This window comes from Wyeomyia smithii, chromosome 3 (assembly GCF_029784165.1).
Source record: "Wyeomyia smithii strain HCP4-BCI-WySm-NY-G18 chromosome 3, ASM2978416v1, whole genome shotgun sequence".
Classification (NCBI taxonomy): domain Eukaryota; kingdom Metazoa; phylum Arthropoda; class Insecta; order Diptera; family Culicidae; genus Wyeomyia; species Wyeomyia smithii.
Genome location: NC_073696.1, coordinates 89,654,048 through 89,679,818, shown reverse-complemented (window position 1 = coordinate 89,679,818; position 25,771 = coordinate 89,654,048). Strand labels below are relative to the sequence as shown.

The following is a 25,771-nucleotide window of genomic DNA, read 5'->3' as shown; positions in this document are numbered from 1 at the left end:
AGTTTCGACTCGGAGGAGACTGTTAGTGTGAGTGGGATCGTAGTGCTAGCCCCGCAATTTTCCTGTACACTAAACAGTCGGCTGCAAAGTATGTGTATAATAAATAGAAGCTCAAGTTCCGAATCGGAATGTAGCACCAAAGTCTGGAGTTTTATATTGAATGACTTTAAATATTTTCTCCAAAATAACTGTTAATAATGATTTCCCACAATTTTGACAATGTTTGACTAATACTTTAATTTAGAAATTGTTTTGTTCGCGAATATTTGCGGTTTATCGCAGATATCTTTAAGTTAATTAGTGCAATACTTTGATAAAAATCTTCAATAACTCCAGATATATAAGAGATATAAATACACTTTCTTCAAGATTTTGGATCATTGAAAAAATGTAGAAAATCGTTCTTAAAAGTTATATTGGAAAAATTGATTTTAAAGAGCAGGAAAACTCCAAAAAAGTACATTTACTATTTTGTTACTATTTTGTGATAAATCAACCTAAAATCGAGAAACGGATTTTACTTTTCTCATTTCTGCATATAAAAAAATACTTTGTTCGGTAATGTTGTAGCACTTTTTTTGATAAGCAACTTTGCCGAAAACACCAAATATGGTGTTTTCGGCAAAGTTGTCAAAGCCAAAACAATTTCGATCACATTTTTGCAGCTTTGGAAATAGTGTATATTACAAGTTTCTCACATTTATGTATTACAAGTTCCTGGTGAATATTCAAAATATAACTCATCCTTTGCGATCGGATTTACGGAAGTCGTGCCTCTAAACGGTCAAAGTTAAAATTTTTGGACCGATGAAAATAATTATGAAATTTCTGTATTATTTTTGCTTCGAGGCTCCATATAGCGATGTCCGAATGGCCTAAAATTTTTCATGGGGACTTCTTTTCTGAAAACGAAGTTCCTGAGTCCATCCTAAACGAAAAGCAGAATCCTAATAATATGTACGGGAAAAACTTATATTTACCATAAAGCATAAGCATCCCAGTAGAGCATGAGCATGAGCAGGAGCATGATTGACCGCCCGCGGTTGCTACTCCGTTATTGCCAGATCAGCTGTAATTACACAGAGAACCAATGGATGATGCTTGGGATTAACATTCATCCTCAATGTGTAAAAACTGGTGACTTTAATCTCTATTAGGCAATACCAGCGCCGGCCGCATCCGAATGCAGGTCAAAGAAGGAGGGTGTATAGGAATATGTTGACGTGATACTCGCTTTATTGGAAGCCGAGAACACCTCTGCACTTCCACGAGTAATCACTGGGATGTTGGAGAAAAGAGTAAGGATTGCAGCAGGTTTCGTTTTGGTAAACGATGCGCTGAGTCCAAGTACCGGGTTCATTATAACAAATATCGCGCGTACGAGCTCATTATAACTTCTACGGAAATCATAACGCGATCCGAACTTATTCCCGTTGATGATTCAACACCGCAAAAATAAAGCGTACGCGAGGATACCGGACCTATGACTCAATCAAGAAAGATTCAATCTGTTTATGAAGTCATCATGCAACTACCGAAACGTATATCTCATTGATTTATCTCAGCTGACTACAAAATATTACGAAAGCTACGAGAGTTGACTCTACGTTAACGCCTCGCCACTCCTATCACTTCTTCGTGAAGTGACCTTCTTTAAACCGAAAATTATAACACGGTTATAACCAAACAGTAGAAAATACGACCTCATGAAAGGTATCGACGCGAAGTCTCTAGATATTCGATGAACCGGACATTTGGCTTTGTGCTCAACAGGTCGACTAACGACTTTTTTTGTAAATTGTGCGTCTGATCTTAAAAAGCGATTTCCTTATTTGAGACCGATTTAAAGCAGAAATAAACAATAGAGTGTTATTAGGGCCACGCACAGGTGTGTGTGGTATGTCCTAGTGAAACGCAAAATGTTATACTAACATATTATAGAGTTGGGTCACTACATTTCGAAAACATTTATATGAGCAGAACACTCCCGGGCCAGAGACGCGTTTACACCGAAGCATTATGCACGAGCGCTCAATCCACGCCTACCGACGGAGACGCTCGGGAGCACGATATTTCACGCCGATTCTCTATTAGCTGTTGATGCGAGTGTTGCCTATCAAATAGAAAAATTGGCAAAGTTTCATGCATCCAAAGCCCCAATAGTTTAAAAAACGCAAATATGCAAATTGACCAAAATATATATCTTAAGTTTGTTGACAAAATGCCAAACTAGTCATAATTGGGACATAGTATACAAAAACCTCTGCTCAAAAGCTAGAAAAATCGAAAAAAATTGAATCATAACGCAGGTAGCAGTTTTGACCAAATACAGCAGGAAGTCCCTTCGTGGCTATGAGAGGCAGGTGGTGCAGAATATGGCCGCTTTATGTCAAAACACAGATTGCACTACCATACCTGTAACATCAACAAATCACTTGCTTAATAAACGACGCATAACGAAAAAAATTCGCGTTTATCAGATGCGCTGGTGGGGACATGTATATAGGCGGCATCGATCTCATCCACTTCGTTGTGCAGCTCGGTTACAGGCTAGTCGCCTACGATCATGTAGGCCAAGTTTTACTTGGTGGGATAGCATCCATCTATTGAACGATATGGAGACCTATCTTACGATCAATGGAAAGAGTTAGCATTAAACAAAGAATTTTTTTGAAAAAGCTGGATACTATTTACGATATTAAAAAGTCAGATATCAGCGACCAGGGTAACTTAAACTTTTTAAAGATAAATAAGCCAATCTTTTACTTTTCCTTTTTCAGAAAATTTCTCTAATGAGATTTGACTGTTACGACTGGCCAGATATACTTGTGCGTTATGAGGGATAAATTGAATAAAATTCGGTTGAAGGGCTTTCCAAATAAAAGAAGACTATAGCACCAAACTTATGTTTATGTTTAACTTGTTTCAACAATCGCTCAATAGCAAATGTCTTCAATAGCAAATGTCTGTAAGTTTGGAATAAGGTCCCCTGTTCCAATCTGAAAGCTAGTCGTATCTGGTAAGCTTATTCGGCAGATTAAATTATGTCCGAAATATCCAGCCATGAAAACACAACGATAAGAAAAGAAAGAAAGGCAAGATCGTTTCGTAATCAGCTAATAATATCCAATCTTGTGTGTCAGCTCTGCTCAGCATCCGCGAGCGAGCGACTCGGCGGTTACATGAATAGGTACGTTCTAATTTGCTTCGTGTGAGAAATCTTCAAATAGGCTTTGCAATCCGTAGTCTGCTTTGACATTAGTGCTGTACTCTGTCTACTCCTTTTGGTAACGAGACGAAGCGATCCGTCTGCTGGTTTAGATTGACCTTAAAATGAGTCTACATCCTCCAAGAAATCGAGGTGCTCTCCTCTGATGACAATGTAGTACATAAAACCTGCTGAGGCTTCCATAAGCAAAACCATAATTTTCTCTTGTTGACTGTCGTTTTGTTTTGGGCCCCACATAGCAAGGCAGTCCAGAGACTCACCCAGAGCTGGTCTGCAAATAGTGGAGTACACTACCGATCTGCTACTATACATTGCATTTGTAATTTATTTGATTTTTATTCCAAATTAACAAGGTGTCAAAAAAGTCAATGAATAGACGGTGATCACGGCTGCGGGATCCAAAAATTAATTATCGCATAAAGCATAAGCATCCCAGTAGAGTTCATTAAGCAGACAATGTGTGCAGCAGGGAAAGCGAAAAATAAGCGAACTGGTAATATGATGCAGATTTGGAAAAATATACCGCATCCCGACGGGACCCATATATTTTTCCAAATCTGTATCATATTTCCAGTTCCCTTATTTTTCGCTTTCCCTGCTGCACACACTGTTTGCTTAACGTATGAAGAAAAAAAAACCGAACAACTTTAAAACTGGTCTACGATTTCGAAGTGCTGCACAAATCGAAAAATCCTATTCCACAAAATGAAGATCCACTTTTATATAACTGGTAACACGACCAGTAGGGTGTCCCAAAAAAAATCAATGTTGAAAAAGTCAAGGTGCTCAGCCCTAAATTGAAAGACAATGTTATTTATAGCAAGCATTTTTGTAGAACATTTCGACTTTCTAAGAAATCGTTTTCAGGTTGCCCAAACGGGATTTATGAAAAAATAACTTTTTTAAGCTACAAACTCACTCTTTTGCACTTTTGCCAATTCTGTTAGATTCCTAAATTTTTCCATACATTTTTTTATTTTTGTGGGATTGTTTTTGAATATTTTGCATGGTCCAGTTAAGCATTGCATTCGGTTTTTTGACTCCCAGAGCCAATTAAACATCACAAAAATTATATTTTTTCTAATAATTTATAGATAAAACCCTTCAGAACACAAATAAAAATAATTTTTGATCAAGAACTGAAATTTTCATTGCGGGATTCACGACGAAAGTTTACATGAAAAAAGATACTTGATATCTTATCGGGGAACTGAGATATTGGCATTTTTCTATGTGATGGAAAACTATGCATTTTAACAAATATGTTAAATAACTGTTTTATTTTGGGAGTAGAAAAATAACAATGTTTAGAAAACAAATGCAATTTTGGATGGCTGATAACTTAGTAGAAGGTTGTTTCAAGATAACCTAAAACTATGTCGAAGACACCTTGCGTTAAAAAGTAAATTTTTTAACTCACTCATTGGTGGATTGATCACCAATCTTTCTACATTAAAAGATGCATTTTTTAATATCCTGAAATTTTTCCAAACATACCTTATGGGTATGATCAACATTTGAATCACTATTTAGGAAATTATACGCACAAACTGCAAAATAAAACATCGTGCAATGGAGATATTGAGCGTTAGTGGCATTTTTGATAAAATGCATAGTTTTCCATCGCATGTAAAAACGCCAATAATTCAGCCCCCCGATAAGATATCGAGGAATTTTCCATGTAAATTTTCGTCTTGAATCCCGTTTTGCAGTAAAAATTTCAGTTCTTAATCAAAATAATTTTTTATATGTGTTTTCAAGGGTTTTATCTGAAAATTTTAAGAAAAATTCATTTTTTAGTTATGTTCAATGGGCTCTGTAAGTCAAATAATTGAATGTGATGCTGAACCAAAGCATGCAAAATATTTTAAAACAATCCCCCAAAAATAAAAAAAAATATATGGAAAAATTTGGCAATCGAACAGGTTTGAAAAAAGTGCAGAAGAGTGGTTTTGTAGCTTGAAAAGGTCATTTTTTCATAAATCACGTTTGGGCAACCTGAAAACGATTTTTTAGAAAGTCGAAATGTTTTACAAAAATGCGGTAAAAAACATTATCTTTCAATTTAGGGCTGAGCACCTTGACTTTCCCAACATCGATTTTTTTGGGACAGCCTAACGACCAGTCAATTCTGCCAAGTGACGCATAGTTGGGAAAAAGGCGTGGTCGGAAGAAGATCGTCGTAAATTGATTTACAATTTTTGTGAGCGAAATAAAGAAAAATCTAGAAGTGAAGTTTTCCACTATCCTAAAGATCTTGGATATAAAACAAAAGAAACATTTATATACATTATTGACAAACTCCTCGTGAATGGAAATACCTTCAAAAGAAAATCTGGTTCCGGACGAAAATGCATTTTGCAAGAGGGCAAAGTTCGAGCGAAATTGAGAGCGGAAACGCCTGGTCGGTCGGCGAAATCATATCGTAAACTAGGCAATAAATATCAGATTTTGAATTTTGGTGGGCAACTTGCAAAATTCGTTCAGCTAGATAAGTTTTAAAAAAATTTATTAAAGCGAATTAGCAAATTGAAAGTGAGCAATTTTGCAATCAAACTTTTATGCCAAACGCTGTTAAATGCATTTTTATGTCTAGGAGAGCAGCTCCAGTGGAATAACTTTCAGATTTGTTAGCCCGTATTTTATTAGTAACTTTAAAAAGAGCCGTGATATATTTTATTCATTATCAAGATGGTTAGAGAAAGCTTCTCCCAGCTGCTATGGTCAGAACTGGAGCTTATAGTTCATTCTGTTTAGCATTGAAAAAAGAAAAATCAATTTGCTATGATAATAATGAAATATTGAATAATGATTGCCAAAATTAACTCCTAATGTTTATCTCTTCCTAGGAAGCAATCGAAGATTCTCTGCAAACTATTCACGACATAGCGACCGAAAATTTGGGCACTCTCTGTCTTACCAAACTCTTTCGCCCACTGCGAATAACACTGAACCCGGAACGTTACTCCGGTGCCCGGCAGAAAGCGGACCTGGCAGCAGTAGTTTTACAAGATGTGGGAGTCGCTCGACATAACGGTAAGTTGTAGAGTTGGCGGGCAATCGCCGACGTAAGAAACTAAATAATACGAATACTCAACTTCATCATGCTGGTATCTTAATTAAAAGTGTGTTTCTCTTAATGAAAAGTGTTCATTACTGAAAACTTTTTCAGAAGAATGTATTTTAAATCAATTTTGTGCGTGCCATTAAACATATGCGAACGCTGTGGCAAACCTCTCTGAAGTTAATTTACGATACTTTCTCTTTAGCAACCACAATACAACACAGCCGAAGATTGTTTTATCTTGATAAAAAAGTTAGGTCATATGTTTACCGAGGCTGCGCTCAGTCCTGTTAATCAAGTGATGTGGGATTTTTTACTAGCCAAGACTCTAATATTAGATAAGCAGAAAACAATTAGTCAAGCATGTCTGCCAACCTGCAATCGAATCTATCCCACAAAGTTGCCCTACTCAGCACTTAAGTACATTTCTTGGAATTCGCTTCTCGACAATAATTATCTTAGCACCACACATCTGGCCAAGTTTCTCCGAAATTACAACACCCACCAGAAAACCCCCCAGAGCGTTTTATATGAACGTAGTGCCAAACGCCCATTCTAGTAAGCATTCGCCATTCAGTTCAAGTCCACATTTTATCACCAGAAAGCCAGACCAAAATTAAACCACGAGCACCCTTCCTTTTTCGATCCGTCTTGTTCTGTTTCTCTTCGTTCTGTCAAGAATGAAAGCTTCTCGTAAAAAGCAGATTATGCGTTGGACCCACCCACTCTAGAGTACGCTGTGTTGGATAGCCGTGCGCCTCCATTACACTTACAATCAGCTGAGCCAATTTGCGTCGACGGAGTCTTAAACAGTGCTACCAGGTTCTCGTGTAGGCGCGCTTTCCTAGCCGTGACTGTGCGAAAATACTGTTAGGCAACGGGTCGAAGGTGAACGTAAATTGATTGAGGGAAAATATCGATCCAACGGCCGCCGAAAAGCTGCGGATGCTCGTGTGGAATTATGACTTTGTGGCTGACAGTTTGAAGTCCACCACGAACAAGTTTCTCCCCAGTACACCAACTGGGCACTGAAGTACTTTAATGAAATTCCCTAGCGAGACCTGCTGTTGTCAGTTGGGATACAAATTGAGTGATTTTGGGAGGGATATTATTGGACCAAACGTTTTCGTGTAAACGATTTGATGATTTGACACTATATCTTATTTGAAGAAGCACACACATTAGTTATGGAGCATGAATCGACAAAAAGTTAATATTTTTCTGTTGTAACGCATTCGTTAAAGGTCTTCTGGATGCGCTGGCGAAAGGTTTACTATCGGATCCACATGTCACGAGTGCCAGGATTCTCTCGATCAACATTTCCGATGGGATGATAACCAACTCAGTTTGGTGGGACAAACCAACTTCTGGCATGGCGGGACCTCTCCGGATGGAAGAAGAAGGGATTGCCGTTGGCAAAGCTCCCGATCACAACTATCCTTGGTAAATGTAAATCATTGTGAGATTGGGTAAATTTGTAACCAAAGGAAATCCTACGAACAGGTTCGAGGATGAATCATCATCTCCGGGTCTTCGGTCGCCAAAGTTTGCTCCTTCACCTCTTAACATATCGTATCGAGGCTGGTGGACCTATCCTTACTACTCGTGTAACCACAAACGGTGGATTCTATCCTACAGCGTTGCAATACCACCGATGGGACGGCATGGGTAGGATTAGCCAAATAAATTCATAAATTTTGATACATTAACTGTAGCTTTTTACCTAGGTTACGTGGTTTTCTCAGCATTGATGTCGATATCTCCGATCTGCAGGTTAACCAATGCGACAATCCAAACAAGTTGGAGATTATGGGCTACAATCACCATTTAAGACAATACTACCCGTTTGTACGAAACATTAAACTTAGCGACGAGGATCAACTCAATCAGATAGAAGTTTTTCACGGGTCGCACAAGTGCCATGACTACAGCATGCGTTGCGTCTACCGGCCGGTGCTAGTTAACGTTCCAACGGCAGTCAATTTAAACTATAACCACTATAGTAACACTAGTAGCTTTAGTGATGCCAGCAGTAATATCAATAACGGCACGATAAATTTGGCAGCTATGATCAAAAGAAATCTAAAGGTGATCCAGGGTTGGACTCGCGGAGCCTACGAGTGTAAGTGCAAGGATGGTTTTTTCTCCGCACCTCACCCGAGAGGATTCAACGGAAGCATCATGGAGGTTGCCTTCCAGGAGTACCGGGATAACATTAGTACTTACTATATGGACGTTTTTGTGTGCGTCCGGTGTGCCCCTGGCTGCGGAACCTGCACGGGACCGGAAGCTTGTCTAGCAGTCTACAACTGGGTATTTAGGTAAGGATTTCAATGTATATTTCAAAAAACAAACTTGAGAACACATGTTTTTAAAATTTCAATAATGATTTTGTGTCCCCCCACGATTATGGATCACGAATTCAAAAACTCATTTCTGACCAATTTTATTGTTTATAAGTAATCTCTAAATGTTTTCAGTCACAGAAATATGTTATCTTTCACTTTATTAAGTATTTGTTCCCATGTTTTGTGAATATTTCTCAGAAAGTATATTTATTTCATAACTCACCAAATACACAATTATGGATCACTTTTGAGAGCGGTTCTAATTATGAGACAATTCGCATCATATTATGGATCAGCATAATAAAAACAACTTTTGGCAACGAATTTATTCAATAAACCTTATTCGAATTATGTAATTTTAAGAAATAACATAATTTAAATCGTATTAAAGATCCCGCATGGCCTGGCCACATTTTATGTGGCTTTTGAGGTTGCAGTTAGATCGAGAGTCCAGGTCTGTCGCTTCCGAAGATAGCAATGAACCATTGTAAACGGTACATCATAACAGTTTCACGCTTTACGTTGCTTTCCTGTCCCTCGTGCCTTCGAAATAATACTTTTCAAAGGCTCAGCACTGTTTAGCTTCCGTTTAGAGATCAATTGAAGTTGAGAGGGTGTTGTAATTGGTGAATCACATTTGAATCGGAGTGATCCATATTTATAGAGAACTATCTTATCTCGGTCCTTATTATGGAACACTTAGAATATAACTAGTTTTCACAGAAAAATCGTTATCAACCATCAACGTTTTGATGAATCGTGGAGAACTTACCTTGATCTATGTGTATGAGTTATTTTTTGCACGAGAATTAGCGATAATATTACATATGAACCTTATGAATGATGAGCGTGCTACTTACGCTGATTGAGAAAAATGACAAATATTTTGATAGATTCTGGAAGACAATATTTCACGCTTATGGAAAACATATCAAACTAGGAATAAAAACGATGTTTTCTGTGTTCAAAGCTAGCAAATATGGCATATTTTACTGCAAAAATGTTACATGCTTTCGAACCGTTAGTTTAACTGAGTTAAATAACATGAGACACAAAAGTGATCCGTAATTGTGGAAGTTCCATAATTGTGGGGGGAGTGAATGATTCTATAAAATAAGAAACAGAGAATAACAGATGAAGAATGAAAATGTACATTTTTTCATTTTCCGCAGAACCACTTTGCTAACATTTTCGGTTATGTGTGCCGGTTTCACCGTAGTTCTCGCGCTTTATATGTACCAATATCGCAAGGTCAAGGTTTTCAAAGTGGCCAGTCCAATTTTTCTTACCATCACCCTGTTGGGTTGTGCCTTCATGTATTTAGAGATGGCTGCCATCTTTCCAATCTTGGACACCTACTCGTGCATTGCCACCAAGTGGACACGACATATGGGATTCTGCGTTACGTACACGGCTCTGCTGATGAAGACCTGGCGGGTTTCATTGACCTATCGTGTTAAATCTGCCCATAAGGTAAAACTAACGGATAAACAACTGCTCCAGTGGATGGTTCCAATACTGCTGGTGATGCTCATTTTCCTGGGCACCTGGACATTGTCGGCGCCGCCATTCGCAGAGAAGGTAAGAAATTTTTCCAACGTGGACATAGAAGGATAGTGGTTTATAAAAATATCAAACGCAAATTCTGAAAATGATCAGACAAAGACAGTCAGAAATGTACAGTAACAATACCAAATTGCTTCCTAATAAGTGACCAAACAATCTAACCATCTATAAATATATGAAAAAATCAGATAGCTTAGAGTCAGAATCTGTAGAAAACTGCGGTTATCACAGCTTTTAGAAGCGAAAAATATTATCAAATCTCTAACAACTATAAACTTAAATAAATCTTTCGGAGGACTCAAACAAATCTTTCGGTTGCGAAAAATATGCTTTGAATTTGGAGTAAAAATAATTATTTGGATGTCAAATGTCAGTGCATACAACTGTTATAGCTCAGGCATTTCTCAACCGCCTTTCAATATTTCAGCAGTTTTGGAATATATTTTTTAACAAAATATAATGGAACACATACCCTAAATAAAAAAAAATCAAGAGTTACTTATGTGACCTTGTGATGGTTGTAGCTCTAGTCAAATGTTGTTCGCAGCATACGCGAAAAACGTGATCGTCAGCCTTTTAAGTATGAAGCTGTCATTTAAATGCTATAGTGTATTCGACAAAATTTTTGTACATTCTAAGGGGCATCCTTTGATGCAAAATAATTTTTGATTAATTCACCTGAAAGGGAGATAGAAAAAATATTTTTATTATACTTATCAAATCAAAACGAAGTCTTCAGCAAAGTTGTAGACAGTCTTATGTGGAAAAACTTTGCTGAAGGTACTTTGGTTCTATCTCTTGAAAATCGACCACATACAGGTAGTTTCATACACAGACATTCCAAAAGTTTCTAAAAATCGGAAAATACCAAGTAACTTTTTCTAATACATACATACAGGTATATTTGGTCGATTTTCAAGAGATAGAATCAAAGTGTCTTAAGCAAAGTTTTTCAATTTGGCTGAAGATTTCGTTTTGATTTGATAAGTAAAAAAAAATAAAAATTTTATCTCACTTTTAGGTGAACTAATCAAAAATTTATTTGCATCAAAAGATGCCCCTTAAGATCTACACAAGCTTTGTCGAATACACTATAGCATTTAAATGGCATTTTCATACTAAAAAGCCTGACGATCACGTTTTTCGCGTTTAAAACCACTGTGCAGTGGAGCAAATAAATATAAAATCATATACAGGTCGGACTCGATCATCCGGAGATTCGATTATCCGGAATTTTAGACTCGATTATCCGGAATTTTATTTTTTTGTTGTCCGTTTTCAATTTTTATTCCGAAATTTTGCCTTTACCATCCCTTCTGGCATATTTGTTACTATTTAAGTCACTTCCGACATGTTTGGGACAAGTTCGAATTGAGTGAAAATAATCAATGTCCAATTTATTTTTTTTTTGCTTCTTAAAATTTTACCCCCTTTCGCCCCAGAAGTATCTTCTGGTTACGCCACTTCATCATATAAGTAAAATAAAGAAAAGAAATATTTATTTTTTGTTCGTTAATCGCAAAATTTCAGTACTTTTTGTGTGACTCGATTATCCGGAAAACTCGATTATCCGGAATGAGAAAAATTTTGATGTTCCGGAAAATCGAGTCCGACCTGTAATAAAATTTCGCGAATAATTCAATAGTAAACAATTCCTTTTATGGGTTAAAAGCACTTCTGTCAGTTTGTTAGGAAAGTTAAAAAATGAAGGCTCAAGTTCAGAACGTTTCCGAGTGCCAAAACACTATGGATATGGATGCCGTTTTGCTCCACTTTAAGCTCGTTCGTATGCTGAACTGGGTCGGTAGTAAAGCATTTCAAGTTCTTACGGTGAAGAACTGCCGTAAAGTACCTATTTACCAACCTTTTACTTTTGTTTCATGGAAAACTCCCGATTCGCAAATTTACGGGGTGAATAAAAACAACGCCATGGCGAATATTCTACACAAAAAAAGGAAAGGAAAATATAAATGTAATCATATTTTTCGTGTAAAAAGATTTTTGAAACATGTTTTGTACATCCTCAGCCCATCTTGGCAGAAATACTTGACCTAACCCTGAATCCTTCTGTTTCTAACTCTGTTAGTATATACCCATACATCAAGATGTTATACATGAAGTAATAAACTGAATATTTGCGCTATTTCAATACTTTATAACATTTCTGACGTAGAACTGCATTTCTCAGGGGGTTCGGCTAGAGATGTAAAATAAAAACCTAAACCCGGTAAAAGTAAAAAATATGTTAGTTTTCGATGGATTTGCTTTGTTCTTGCAGCATTCGATAGGGAAACCTTCTAAGAATCCTTTGAAATGCAGAAAATTGTAATTTCATTATTCGAACTATTGAAAATTGTCAAGCTTTGTCAAAACGCAAAATGCTACCTCTGATTGGTCGTTACATGATTACTTTCCCAAGCACGGTCGATAGATTTATAGACCTAGTAATTGTAATGGCATGTACTATTTGGTCTATATAAGAGCCTGTTTTTGCCGAAACTGCTCATATTGGTTCAAGATAGCGACTACAACAGTCCTTATTTAGCAGCAGCAGCAGCAATTCTGCGGATAGCAATGACAGCGGATAGCAGTGACAAAGGGTAGCAACAGCAGCAGCAGTTGCAGTGGGTATCAGCAGCAGATACAGTTGCAGCGGGTATCAGCATCGCCAGCGCCAGCTGATGCAGTGGCATTTCCTTCAGCAAAATGCTGTCTTTGTGCTGTAGCGGGTAGCATCAGTAATAGATTTATCCAATGGACAATTCTTTCATTTTACACACCACACTCCGGCGTTCTGGGAAGCTGGCGTTCAGAATACATGAGCCGTGAAGTTTTGAGTGTAAAAACCAGGGATGTTACGTATGAGATTTTTTAAACATCTGCAGATGCGGATGCGGATATGTATTTACGGATGCAGATGTAGATGCGGATGTCAATTTTCATGCCGGTGTTCTACATAGACGGATGTTCCGCATTTACGGATGCGGAAGCGGATTTCCGTAGCATCCCCTGTGTTTTATTTCGCTAATTTCGCATGATCATGGCCCTCCCCAATGCAAAAGTTATTCAAGCGAGCGGCAAATACACAAAAAAAAAGATTTCTACAAAATTTTATGAAGCGATATTTTTTCTCAACATCCGCATGGTAAGATGCGGATGCGGATGTGAATGTGAATGTCAATTTCCATGAGGATGTTTCGCATTTACGGATGCGGATATTCGTAACATCTCTAGTTAAAACAGCTTTGCACTGCATTATCTACCCCAAGAAATACCTTATTCGCACTATCAGTGATAACGCAAAGATGTGATCAGCATCTTATCCGATATTGAATTCAATAACGAATTGTCTTTTCAGGATAAATTAAATGCCTAATTGGAAAGTTAATATTTTTTATAAAATAATTACACTTCATTTTGAATGATGGAACAGTTATAAATTTGACTATGCAACACCCGAACAGCTTTTATTATCTGAATAAAATCATGTTATTGTTCTCGTCCTTTTCGGGATAGATTAAATACCTAATTGAAGAGTTAATATAAATACACTTCATTTTAAGTGAAGGAACAGTTATAAATTTGACTTTTTCCCATGCCTTATTTTTTCTCTCTTTTATTATCTGCAAAAATAATATTATCTGCAGTTAATAATAATCAAACTTTCAAAATTGTCAAGCCTTAATATGGCAAGCAACTATAATATTGAGAATGGTCAATCCTTGTTGAAACGCAATGTCGAATGATCTGATTGCCCGTTATACGATTGCTCTCCCAAGCACGGTCGACAGAACTATAGACCTAGTAATTTGGAATGTGCTATTTGGCCTATATAAGAGCCTGTTTCAGCAGTCACAGCAGCAGGGGCAGCGGATAGAAGCAGCAGCGGTTGCAGCGGATATCAGCATCGATTGTGGCAGGGCCAGCTAATGCAGCGGCACTTCTCTTAGTAAAAGTTTCCATTGTGCAGTAGCGGGCAGCATCAGTAGTAGGTACATCCTCTAATAAAATATCAAAAATCGGCAATCGGTTATCAAAATACGGCAACTTTTTATTAGAGGAAGTGCCATAGGCACTCCCTCTAATAAAAAGTTGCCGTATATTGATAACACATAAACGTTTTGGGACGCTGGAATTGAAAATATATGAGTCGTCAAATTTTCAGTGTATTTTTTTTATTAAGATTTGGACCACTGTGACCATTATTTTGATCTTTTGTGGTATTTTCAGTGTAAAAACAGCTTTTAACTGTGTTATTAGAAAAATGCCTTAATCTCCCCTGTCGGAGTAGCACATAGCTGCGATAAACCTTATATCTGACATGAAATTGAACAGAAACTGTCCTTTTAAGGACAACGAACAAATTATTGAAGCATTAATATTTTCTCGTTTTCTCGCTAGAAATAGAAGTAAAATATTTTTTTCAATCTGCATGCCTTCTAACTGTTGAAACTTGTTTGTGTTGTATAGTGTTTGTTCCATTCCTGTTCAGTGATATATGTGCAAGCTGATTTTCAGGTAGCACTTCAACTCCTCCTATTCAATACAAGTAAAGTAGCAGGGCGGGGCCTAGCGTGGTTGGTAACGTCTTCGCCAACCACGCTCGACACCTGGGTTCGAATCCCGACGCCGACATAGGTGTCGATGGTTGTAGGGTGGCGTGATCCACTCACAACCAACGCAACTGGTCTAGATTCAATCCTAACCGACACCGGGAGATGTTCAGAAGCGAAAAATCTCTGGGATCACGCCTTTCGTAAAGCCGCTGTCGCCGGTCCGTTAATCAACGGGTCGTAAGTTAGGGTCCTAGGTGGAGTCGCCTCCCCGGGCATGCATCGGTGATTGGCACAACAACAGTGGTGGAACCAGACCGACGGAAAATAAGTGAGAATAAAAAAATAAATAAAGTAACAAACAACCTTATGTAATTCTACGTAAACCCTGCAGTCGTGGCTTTGCATTCAACCCAGGCCCGGATTTGAGGGGGGCAAATGCCCCGAGCCTTTTGACACAAAGGGCCCCCTAGTCCTGGGCCAGACGTGAAAACAGAGTGAAGACCTTTTTTTTGCTCGTCACCTTCGTGAAGCGTTAAAATTTTCTTACCTCTAATTTTTTTAAGAAAAGAGAGAGGGCCCTACAAAAATATCTGCCCCGGGCCCCCCTACACCAAAACTGGCCCTGATTCAACCCTTGTGATTTTTGTATTTTAACATGCAACGTTTTCTCAATGAGAGGAAGTTTTAATGTTCGTTCTAGACATTGCAGTACACTGTTTCTATTCGCCCCGTTTGGCGGTAACAAACCGTTAACCGGTAGAAAATTTTAAAATTTGTCACAGCGCTCGCAAAGACTTAAAACAGAATGTCATGAAATCATCATCATCAAGACACTAGCGTTAGTAAAACAACCTCAATTGGTTTGCGCTAATACCAGTCGTTAATCACACATAACATTCTTATAACGTATGAGGATAAAAATCCGAACAAACTTTCAATTCCAAATTAAAATCTTGCGCAACTTATTTTTCTATAGTTGTTTGTTTATTCAAATAATGTAACTCATTAACAAACCTTATAGGAAGCTCCACATCGCGCTGATTTCCTGATCCCAGAGGCCAGATTTATAGCGTCCTGAATTCCGGATGTTTTGAGCTCCTTCTTGATTTTTCTATCAAACGATCGACGGTTTTTGCTCTTTAACCTTTATGGTAGACCATTCGCTTCAAATTTGCTCAGAAAGTTTCGATAGACTGCAGCTGTGGCACATTTTGAGAATTGTATCCTTTCGGAATAAACCATTCCGAAAGGATTGCCTTGCCGCAAATCCGCTAAAGTTGCATTAGCATAGTTTGACAATACAAGGTCTGGCCAAAACACTACTTTGTCATTTTTATGGTACTAATATTCAAAGTTTTAAACCCATTGCAGATACTTGTTTACCATTTTTGAATAAATCGGATATTTATTGCCCAGCTCACGATATGATTATGCCGGCCGACCAGGCGTTTCCGCTCTCAACTTCGCTCGAACTTTGCTCTCTTGCAAAGTGCATTTTCGTCCGAAACCAGATTTTCTTTTGAAGGTATTTCCATCATCGAAGAGTTTGTCAATAATGTATATAAATGTTTTTATCTATATCTAAGATTTTTAGAATAGTGGAACACTTCACTTTTAGATTTTTCTTCATTTCGCTCACAAAAATTGCAAATCAATTTAAGACGATCTTCTTCTGACCACGCCTTTTTCCCAACTAAGCGTCACTTGACAGAATCGACTAGTCGTGTTACCAGTTATATAAAAGTGGATCTTCATTTTGTGGAAAAGGATTTTTCGATTTGTGCAGCACTTCGGAATCGTAGACCAATTTAAAAGTTGTTCGGATTTTTTCCTCACACGTTATAAAAGTTACTGACTTTAATTGGCTGGATACTGAGTTTTTTTAATTGGCAGAGCGCTAAATTTAATTCGCAATTTATCCATAGTTTACCGATCTATGATCTAAGAAAATAAAGGTCGTCAGTTTACCCAGCAAAACCCAAACATGTTTTTTTTTTATTTGCACTCACATCGCCTGTTTAAAAATTATACATTGTATAAACATTGCATCGTAGAATTTGGATTAGTGTTTAATTTTACTGTAGAATCGAAACAAATTTGTGAAAAATCTCTACAACAACTCCAAAAAATAATATGCTTGTTTCAGTATAAAATATGTGAAATAATGTGAAACAAAATTGTGTCAAGTTTCCATGAGTGCCAAACTGACTCTATAGTAACAGTTAGAACAAATTCATAACAAAAGCACATTAGAAATATACAGAATGGGACGTAAAATCGAAGCGCCATCAATTAATGCCAATTTCTAACAAAATGCTGTTTACCGCTCTTAATAAATCCGTCTAAAGCTCTTCAATAAATACCTCACTGCATTTAGTCTCTAATTAGCAATGCACGAAATACGGTAATTAAATTTCCCACCATTCCTTACATTAGGTGTCGGCAATGCTGCGGAACGAGACTGCTCATAATGTAGTGCGGTTTACGGATGCGAATGTAAATCATGCTCTACCAGACCACTGAATCCTTGGTATTTATCTAAACTAGTCTATTAATCCAGTTACCACTTTCTATCTCTCTGCCTGAACACATGCACACCCCACTCCACAACTCGTAGATCGTAGACAAGAACGGGCTAATATTCAAACAATGCTCGTACAACTGGTGGGACCACAGTCTGGCCATCGGAGAAGTGCTGTTCCTAGCCTGGGGCATTCGGGTGTGCTATAACGTGCGGAATGCCGAATCACTGTACAACGAGGCGCGGCTCATTTCGTATGCCATCTACAATATAGCGCTCGTCAACACCACCATGGTCGCATTTCAGTAAGTATCCTGCGGGTTTTTTGCCCATGAATATTTAGTCAGGATTGTGAATTCATCTCCCTTCGCTGCATTATGCATCGATTTTAGGTTGGGAAGTGGAGTAATAACAGGTTGACATTTAATCGTTTTTGCCGGTTGCTAAAACTCTAGTGGCTTTATTATTTACCCTTTGAATGTTTAGTTTTAATTTAAAGTTTCTAATTAAAAAAAAGTTTGTATTTCTCAAAATACTGCTACCAATCGTACAAAACGAAGCGCGGTGTCCAACATTAGCTAGCGGTATCCCAGCGGCATAATTACAATCATTTCCATTCAACTCTTTACCTACGTTAAAGCACATTCAACAGACCTCAATAGTGACCGCATTCAGTTTCCCAAGTTTGCTCCCTTTAATCTTCCCTCAATGTGTGTTTGTACATTTACAGCTTATTTATCTTTCCCCAAGCGGGGCCAGATATTAAATACCTGTTGGGTTTCATCCGGACTCAACTTAGCACATCCGTAACGATAGCACTAGTATTTGGCCCGAAAGTTCTAAGGATACTACGCGGACAAGGGGACCAGTGGGATCAGCGTGCTCGAAAGCGGGGCATAACCGCATCGTTCTCGCTTAACGGCATCGGATTAGTCCCCGAGGAAACCGCAGATTTATACCAGGAGAACGAAGAACTGAAGGTAAGTACGACACTCCAATTCCCTACCCTCTCCATCCCAGTTTTCTTATTCTCATTTGTTGGTTGGTTCTGATCATTTTTTTCTCCCAAGGAAGAAATTCAGAAACTCGCTGCTCAAATTGAATTCATGAAAATTGTTCACATGGAAATGAACAATCGCCACCTCAAACCGAAACCGGGTGGCTATTTCACGCTGAAGAGCCCTCTGGGGAAAACTATCGGTGGCGGTGGACTGCATTCGTCCTACAAGCATAAACATGCACCGAAGGAGGATTCACTCAAGGAGAACAGTGGCATCACCGAGGATGGACACAGCGGTAGCAACAGCTGCTACTCCGGAACGGCCAACTCAATTGGGTGAGTGTGGTGATATGTCACTTTGCAAATGTGAACTTAGTGTGCACAACACATATTCTGTTCGAAACACAATATGAATATTTTTCTTTGAAGTTTGTGATACTGAGTAAATTTTCACGGGAGTTGAACAAGCAGCTGCGTTCATATTTTTATGTGATATATCATGGACTCAAAGCTTCGTGCAGGATTCCCTTTTGGTTTTAGGGCATTTTTTTAACAGAAGGTTCAATATGTAATAACTCTTTTATGTAACTAACTACTTTTTATCCGTGAGCATCTCGCTTCGGTAAAGTTTACAACTTTCTAGAGCTCAATTTACTGAATGCTGCTTGTTTCAGACTTCTTTTGGGTATACGCCGCTTCTTGTATGTCTTCAATCCATTTCTTTTCTGGGAACGTACAACGTTTGATATACACGTACTTCCCTTTGTTGCTACATTATGTACTGATGTTGAATTTTTTTGCGATTCAACGTTTCTTTGATCTTTCTGTCGATTTCCGAGCATGCTATATCATGTTCTTTAGAATATCCTCAAGAGAGTTGTCCTTCTCAAACTTGCGAACTGCAATAACTTTGACGCTTGCTTCCTCTAAAAAAGAAAAGCAAAGCCTTGGTGCTACATTCCGATTTGGAACTCGACCTTCTGTTTATTATACACAGACTTCGCAGCCAACTGTTAAGGTGAAACGGGACGTGGTCGCGATCAACTCGAATTTCGCAATCTAATTTTCTCTTGATTTATGAAGTCTACGTACATGAAACTTTTTTTAATTGTTTTCACAACTGTTGCATGCCTGAAGTAGCAATATGAGTGCTGTTTATTTAGTGGAAGCCGATTTTTTTACGCTCAAACTACAAAAGTAGAAAAAACTCTAACCTCAAAATTGTATAGAAAAAGACCACAATCCCGTTTCACTTTAAGTGTACAGGACAATTGCGGGGCCAGCGTTACGATCCTACTAACACTAACAGTCTCTCCCGAGCTGAGACTCAAACCTACGACAACTGGCTTATTAGGCCAGCATCGTACCTCGAGACCAGCTGGGAAGGTTTGCTTCCTCTATTTTTGCTTATTTTTCAGCAACAGTTTTGCAGTGTTCCGTTATTTGTATTTGTGCCAAGATAAATTTAATATTTTCCAATGCTGAGCAAATATTCGCTAATGTTAATGATTAAGATTTTTCATTTCGTGCATCTTTATCAATTACTCTGATCACCATTTTCATAAACTTTACTGTAGTAAATAAATTCATAAAGATGGAAGACATTGTTGTTGTTATAAACTTCAAATAGTCCCTGTCATTGAAACCGCAAAATAGTTTTCTCATTCTCAAACTCATAAACAGCACACTTTTTTACTTTTTCTGCTAAGCTGGCTTAACCCTCTAGTGCCCAGTGCCGCCTTTAGACGGGCTTTTTTTGAAGTCCGTCTAAAAATTAATTTGGGCACTAGAGTATAAAGTTCTAAGTGGGAGTCCTTCGTGCACACAAATACGCAAACACCTTCATGGGCAACGATTTAATTTTTTAAAGACCCATACTGAACCGAACAGCATAAATCGGTCTACCGCATAATCAAGAACGGGGATGTTAGATGAATAAACTTTATTACGTTGATACAAAATAAATGAGCCATGTTTATGTGCATAATAAACCGGTAATATTCATCGCAAACAGTGCAAACCTGATTTACGGTCAATCCAATGAATGAATGGCTAACCATTAACATCATCTTTTGATGATGCCTTTATGCATATTTGTAGCACTCAGCTTCGAAGCTAGAGCTCCATTTCACGCGGGGGCCGAAGTCTAATATAGATGGTAATAATGTTTAATAAACCGTGCCACATAGATTGTATTAGCCATAGCCATTGCGAAAAAAAATACAATTGCTCGATTTTTACTGAAAAATTTCCAACCAACGAAAAGAAAGTTAAAAAGCGTTTATATTGGTTTTTGTAAGAGTTTTAACAAACCTGTATTCTTATCTGGAATTAGTTTTTTTTGAGCATGTTATTGTCTCAAGTGGTAAATTCGTTAGCTTTAACCTTTTTTTTCCTGTATGAACTTCCTCACTGCGACCAGAATCGTTGATCTATTGTGAGATATGCCCGGGTGTCTGCTGTATCCCGCACTTCTATTTTTAGCAATACCGCTATTGAGAAGTGGCATGCTTATTATTATATTTGATCAGTGCTTGTGTGTAATGTACTTCCCCTCGTTTTACACGCTTACTGTTCTTCTATACCGAGCCTCCTTCCTCCTGCCAAATATCGCCAATTATAATTCCCTGGAGAAGTTTCGTCGTGCGTCCTTCTGGCCAGTTTTATTGATAAGAGGGACTTATTTTTTGTTAAGAGGAAGTCACGCAAAGGTATTATAGAATTCAGCGTAAAGGAAGGGTAAGTGGTGGGGAGCCTGAGAATAAACTCATACTTAAAGTCCTTTTTGACATCGAATGGCCTGATTCTATTAAGATCCGAATCCACGACCATCCGCTTGACAAAGCGGACTCTGTAACCTTGCGGCTACGGAGCTCTCCCTAGCTTTAACCTTCATCCCACCTTTAAAAAAACTTACGTTGTCTACCCTGGTGTGTGGTTTTTCACACATACAACATTTCAATTTATTTTGGACAAGAAACAACTGATTTTGCCTCGGAAATATTTTTCATTGAGTGCTTACATACCTAAAGCTATAGGTACCAAATAATCATGTTTCGAACATCGGATAAGGTATGTATGTGTGCGGAAGTATGCGTATGTGTGATTATTCATTTTTACGAACAATGTATCTCGATTTTCTTAGCATCGGCTGAACCGATTTGTTTGTTTTAGTCGCGTTTGAAAGAACTTAGAGTCTAGTTATGTTATGGAAAATATCGTTTTGATCCGAAGGCTCGTTCAAAAGTTACGTAACAAAATGTGACCAGTTTATATGTAAACTGACGAACTATTTGTATTTTTTTTTTAGTGACTTGAATGATTAGAGCTTCTGATACTAGATGCGATTGTAAGGGATTGCAGACTAGATTTTAATTCAAAAATATACTAAAATAAAATGATGAAGTTATGCTAAATAAATAAAACTTAATGTTCACTTGAGGAAACGCATAGTACATTACAGTATTTCGGAGGTAATTGAATGATATTATGCGTACAGTGTACAAAAACCTCCCCATCTGGTCTCGAGGTACGATGCTGGCCTAACAAGCCAGTCGTCGTAGGTTCGAGTCTCGACTCGGGAGAGACTGTTAGTGTCAGTAGGATCGTAGCGCTAGCCCCGCAATTGTCCTGTACACTTAACGGTTGGCTGCGAAGTCTGTGTATAGTAAACAGAAGGTCAAGTTCCGAATCGGACGGTAGCACCAAGGCTTTGCTTTTTTGTACAAAAACAATCTAGCAATGTGATTGCAATCGAAATAAAAACAAAAACCTATCAAATGTCTGCATGCACATATACATTTCTAAAATCTGTTTGTTTCATCTATACATATATATATATATATATATATATATATATATATATATATATATATATATATATATATATATATATATATATATATATATATATATATATATATATATATAGATATAGATATATATATATATATATATATATATATATATATATATATATATATATATATATATATATATATATAATATATAAATATATATATATATATATATATATATATATATATATATATATATATATATATATATATATATATATATATTCATATATATATATATATATATATATATATATATATATATATATATATATATATATATATATATATATATATATATATATATATATATATATATATAATAAATGAATAATCTTCTCTACGGCTTCATGAAAAAAAACGTACCGTTTTGACTCAAACTTAGAACAGTCTCAAACTTCGAACACTTTAGAATGAAAACCACATTATTATAGCTAGAGTAATCAAAAGTATGATTATTATATACCATTTCGTGCTTGGAATGTCCTTTACCCTGTCATGATAGCTCTTCACTGTGGGGCCATTTCCAGGGAACCAGCAGGCGTTGAAAAAAGTGACAGTCAGTGTTGGGACGGTTTGCCTATCTATCTCTTAGTAATTACATGGAAGTGTTCGGAATTTGAGTCAAAACCTAGGTTTGAATTCTTGTTAATTTAATAAACAAAACTTGTTTGAATCTTTATAAATACCACTTAATTGCAACAAAAATAAATTAACCAACATGGTAAACCTTTGGGATCGTCGAAAAAAATTATTTTTCGTTGATTTTTTAGTGCAAGAAGTTACATCATAGCTTAAGTGTTCGAAATTTGATGCATTACGGTATATCCCTCTTTTATATTGTAGTTTGTTGTGGTACCTACAGACATTTATTTTGAATTTTTTAGATTGTTCTTGTGCACTGTTGTCATAATGTCATTCAATTATTTCCGAGAAACTGCAATGTTTTAGGAGTTTCCACAAGAGAACATTAGGTTTTGTTTTTTCAACGTAACATTTGAAATTATCATTTGATTTTAAATATATTTTTAATGAAAACTTGGCCTACAAATTCTAACAAACGTATCTAACACCAAAAGTTCTCAAATCAGTCAAACCCTTAAAAACAACGCCTTATCCGATTTCGAAACATGTTTATTTGGTGCCTATAGCCTCAGGTATGCAAGCACTCAATGAAAAAAAAATATTTTCGAGACAAAATCAGTTGTACCGTATTTTGTCATTTTCGAAGGTTAAAGACCTGTTTTCATAAATTCTCAGAAAATTTGACACAAAATATTAACTTTTGATGTACATATTTTTTTATTTTGGATTTTTTCAATCTTCAATGTCACTAAACGTATTAGATGCGTCTCCATTATGCATTGCAGTAACTTTTCAATGGAGATGCCTGGTGATTTTAACGACATAGAAAAGATAACAATAAATCTATTTCCAAAATATAAATATATACCTCTGTCCAAACTTGATACTAAATCACAGAGTACACTTTGACAAGCGGGTGGTCATGGGTTCGAATCCTAATGAAATTAGGCCATTTACTTATTTAGTATTTAGTATTTATTCGACAATCAATATTCATGATTCACAATGATGAGTCTCAATGAATAATTGAATTCAAAATATAGTCAAGTTGTTCAAAAAAACATCAATAACTCGCTGACGAAATACGTTATTCGGTATACTCGGGTCAAATATCTCATAAAACTCCTTAAAGCGGTGGCACATGGCACGATTCGGATCGCGAACATAGAGTCTACTGCGCAAAAATACTTGGGCAGTCGATGTTGCCAGTCAATAAGTGGAAGACCAGCCAGAGTAGTGGACAGAAAAAGACTTTTTTCTTCTTGTCTAAATCATACGTAGTTGTTTGGCTATCAATCAAAACAAATGTATAAACAAAACTTTGATTCCATTTCTTCAAAAACACCATACTGATGAAAGGTATATCTTTTTGCCAGATGAAACGACATCAATTACGTAAAAACACAAACGTTCCTGAACAACCAGTCGATTCCGTTTGTACCCCAAATACGCAACCCAACAAATCTACCTCAGGTCGCCTAATCGAAGATTTTTTAGGGATTTTGAGTTCCTTGGTGCACAAAAACAACTGGAGATCAGGAACTGCAAACAGTTGATTGGTAGAATTAAGAGAGGCATCCGAAAAGTGGACGTGAACACCGTACAACGCCCTTGTTTCTGGCATCCTGACAAAGATGTGACGAACAACCGATTTTGGGCCTTTCTCAAACATTCATTTTTTTATTATTTTTGTTAATAGTGAATCTATCTTCGAGTGCAATAAATCCGTTTTTGTTCTAGTACATCCAACTTTTTTGGCACCATAGAAAAAAATTTTTTAGTTGTCATCCGTTCATCAAATTACTCATTTATTCTTTATGCTTTGTGCTCTTCATCTTTCACTTGTTTGAAACATACGCAAGCACACTTGGCTCATGTATTTTTCACAGTGTTTTACTCTTTTTCTCATGCTTTATTATTTATGGTAATGCGACTACCATTTCGAATATTTGAAACGAATCAGACGGCATCCATAAATTACGTAACGCTCATATGGGGGTAGCTGGTTACATCAGCGTTACGCAACAAAAAAAGTTTTTCTCTTTGGATAGGCTTTAATTTCACTTCAAAAACGAGTATATCAATTAAGCAACGCAGCGCAGAGGCATGGACTCATTTTTTTCAGTTCTCGCTAGGGTAATTTTAATAACCTTGCCGCGATCATGAATTTCTATCAAATCTACAGGTAATACTTCTCACCTATGGACAATAGAGTGGGACAAAAAATACAGTCTACATTAGGTTTTGTGTTCCTTATGGATCCTATAACAACCGTGTAATTTTTCAGATCGATCAGAGGAGCTATATTTTTGCTACCGATTTTTAAAGTTCTAATACGATTTTATATGAGAAAATCTACCTTTTCAAAACATGTTCTATAGAGATGTCCAGATGGCTCCTAAAAATATATTGATACATGATATTTGTAGGAAATTTTCCAGGGAAAAACTCTTTTGAAGACGGTAAGGCGCTGCGATGCTTGAAGAAAAAGTTATTCACCCCAAGCTGATTGAATGTCTGACGAACGGCTCACTATTGAATTTTACTAGCAATATTGCTGCAGCATGCTACTGTTGCAAATTCAATCATGTGATAAGAAATGGTATCGTGTGAAATTTATCTTGGAGGCTTCTTCGAAGATACTATGAGCAAAAATTACACTCTGAAGCTAACTTTCACGCGAAATTATTTCTCATCCTTAAGCAAGTGTGCAATTGCAGCATGCTGTAGCAGACATTCAATCAGTTTGGAATGAATAACTTTTCCTACAAGCATCGTAGCGCCTTACGGTCTTCAGAAGAGTTTTTCCCAGGAAAGTTTCCTGCAAATACACTAAAAATAGCAATAATGGATAAAATATTTGGTTTTTATTTTTGACACCTATGCACTCAGTTCGCTCTGGTCGAACAAAAATTTAAAAAGTTGGTCTTCAGTTCGGTCTGGTCTAACGTATTTACTACAACATATCAACTTGTCTATTAAACAAGCTAATTTTTCTCACTAGTCAAACGTAATACATAGATATCAACGCTGCTTTATCTCTTA

General features: G+C 37.0%; 1 protein-coding gene across 11 annotated transcripts in view; it reads left to right on the top strand.

The window, feature by feature from the left end:
* LOC129732802 (probable G-protein coupled receptor CG31760) overlaps positions 1 to 25,771 on the top strand; it is a 177,562-nt gene that overhangs the window by 127,358 nt on the left and 24,433 nt on the right. For 10 of the 11 annotated variants that reach the window (XM_055694065.1, XM_055694068.1, XM_055694072.1 and 7 more), the window contains 8 exons: positions 6,079 to 6,265; positions 7,538 to 7,736; positions 7,797 to 7,961; positions 8,021 to 8,614; positions 9,814 to 10,222; positions 17,381 to 17,589; positions 18,015 to 18,264; positions 18,355 to 18,620. In XM_055694065.1, the coding sequence (XP_055550040.1) occupies positions 6,079 to 6,265; positions 7,538 to 7,736; positions 7,797 to 7,961; positions 8,021 to 8,614; positions 9,814 to 10,222; positions 17,381 to 17,589; positions 18,015 to 18,264; positions 18,355 to 18,620 (2,279 nt within the window). Of the gene's footprint in view, positions 1 to 6,078; positions 6,266 to 7,537; positions 7,737 to 7,796; positions 7,962 to 8,020; positions 8,615 to 9,813; positions 10,223 to 17,380; positions 17,590 to 18,014; positions 18,265 to 18,354; positions 18,621 to 25,771 lie in introns of those variants that run through there. The other variant, XM_055694073.1, reaches the window with a different exon arrangement.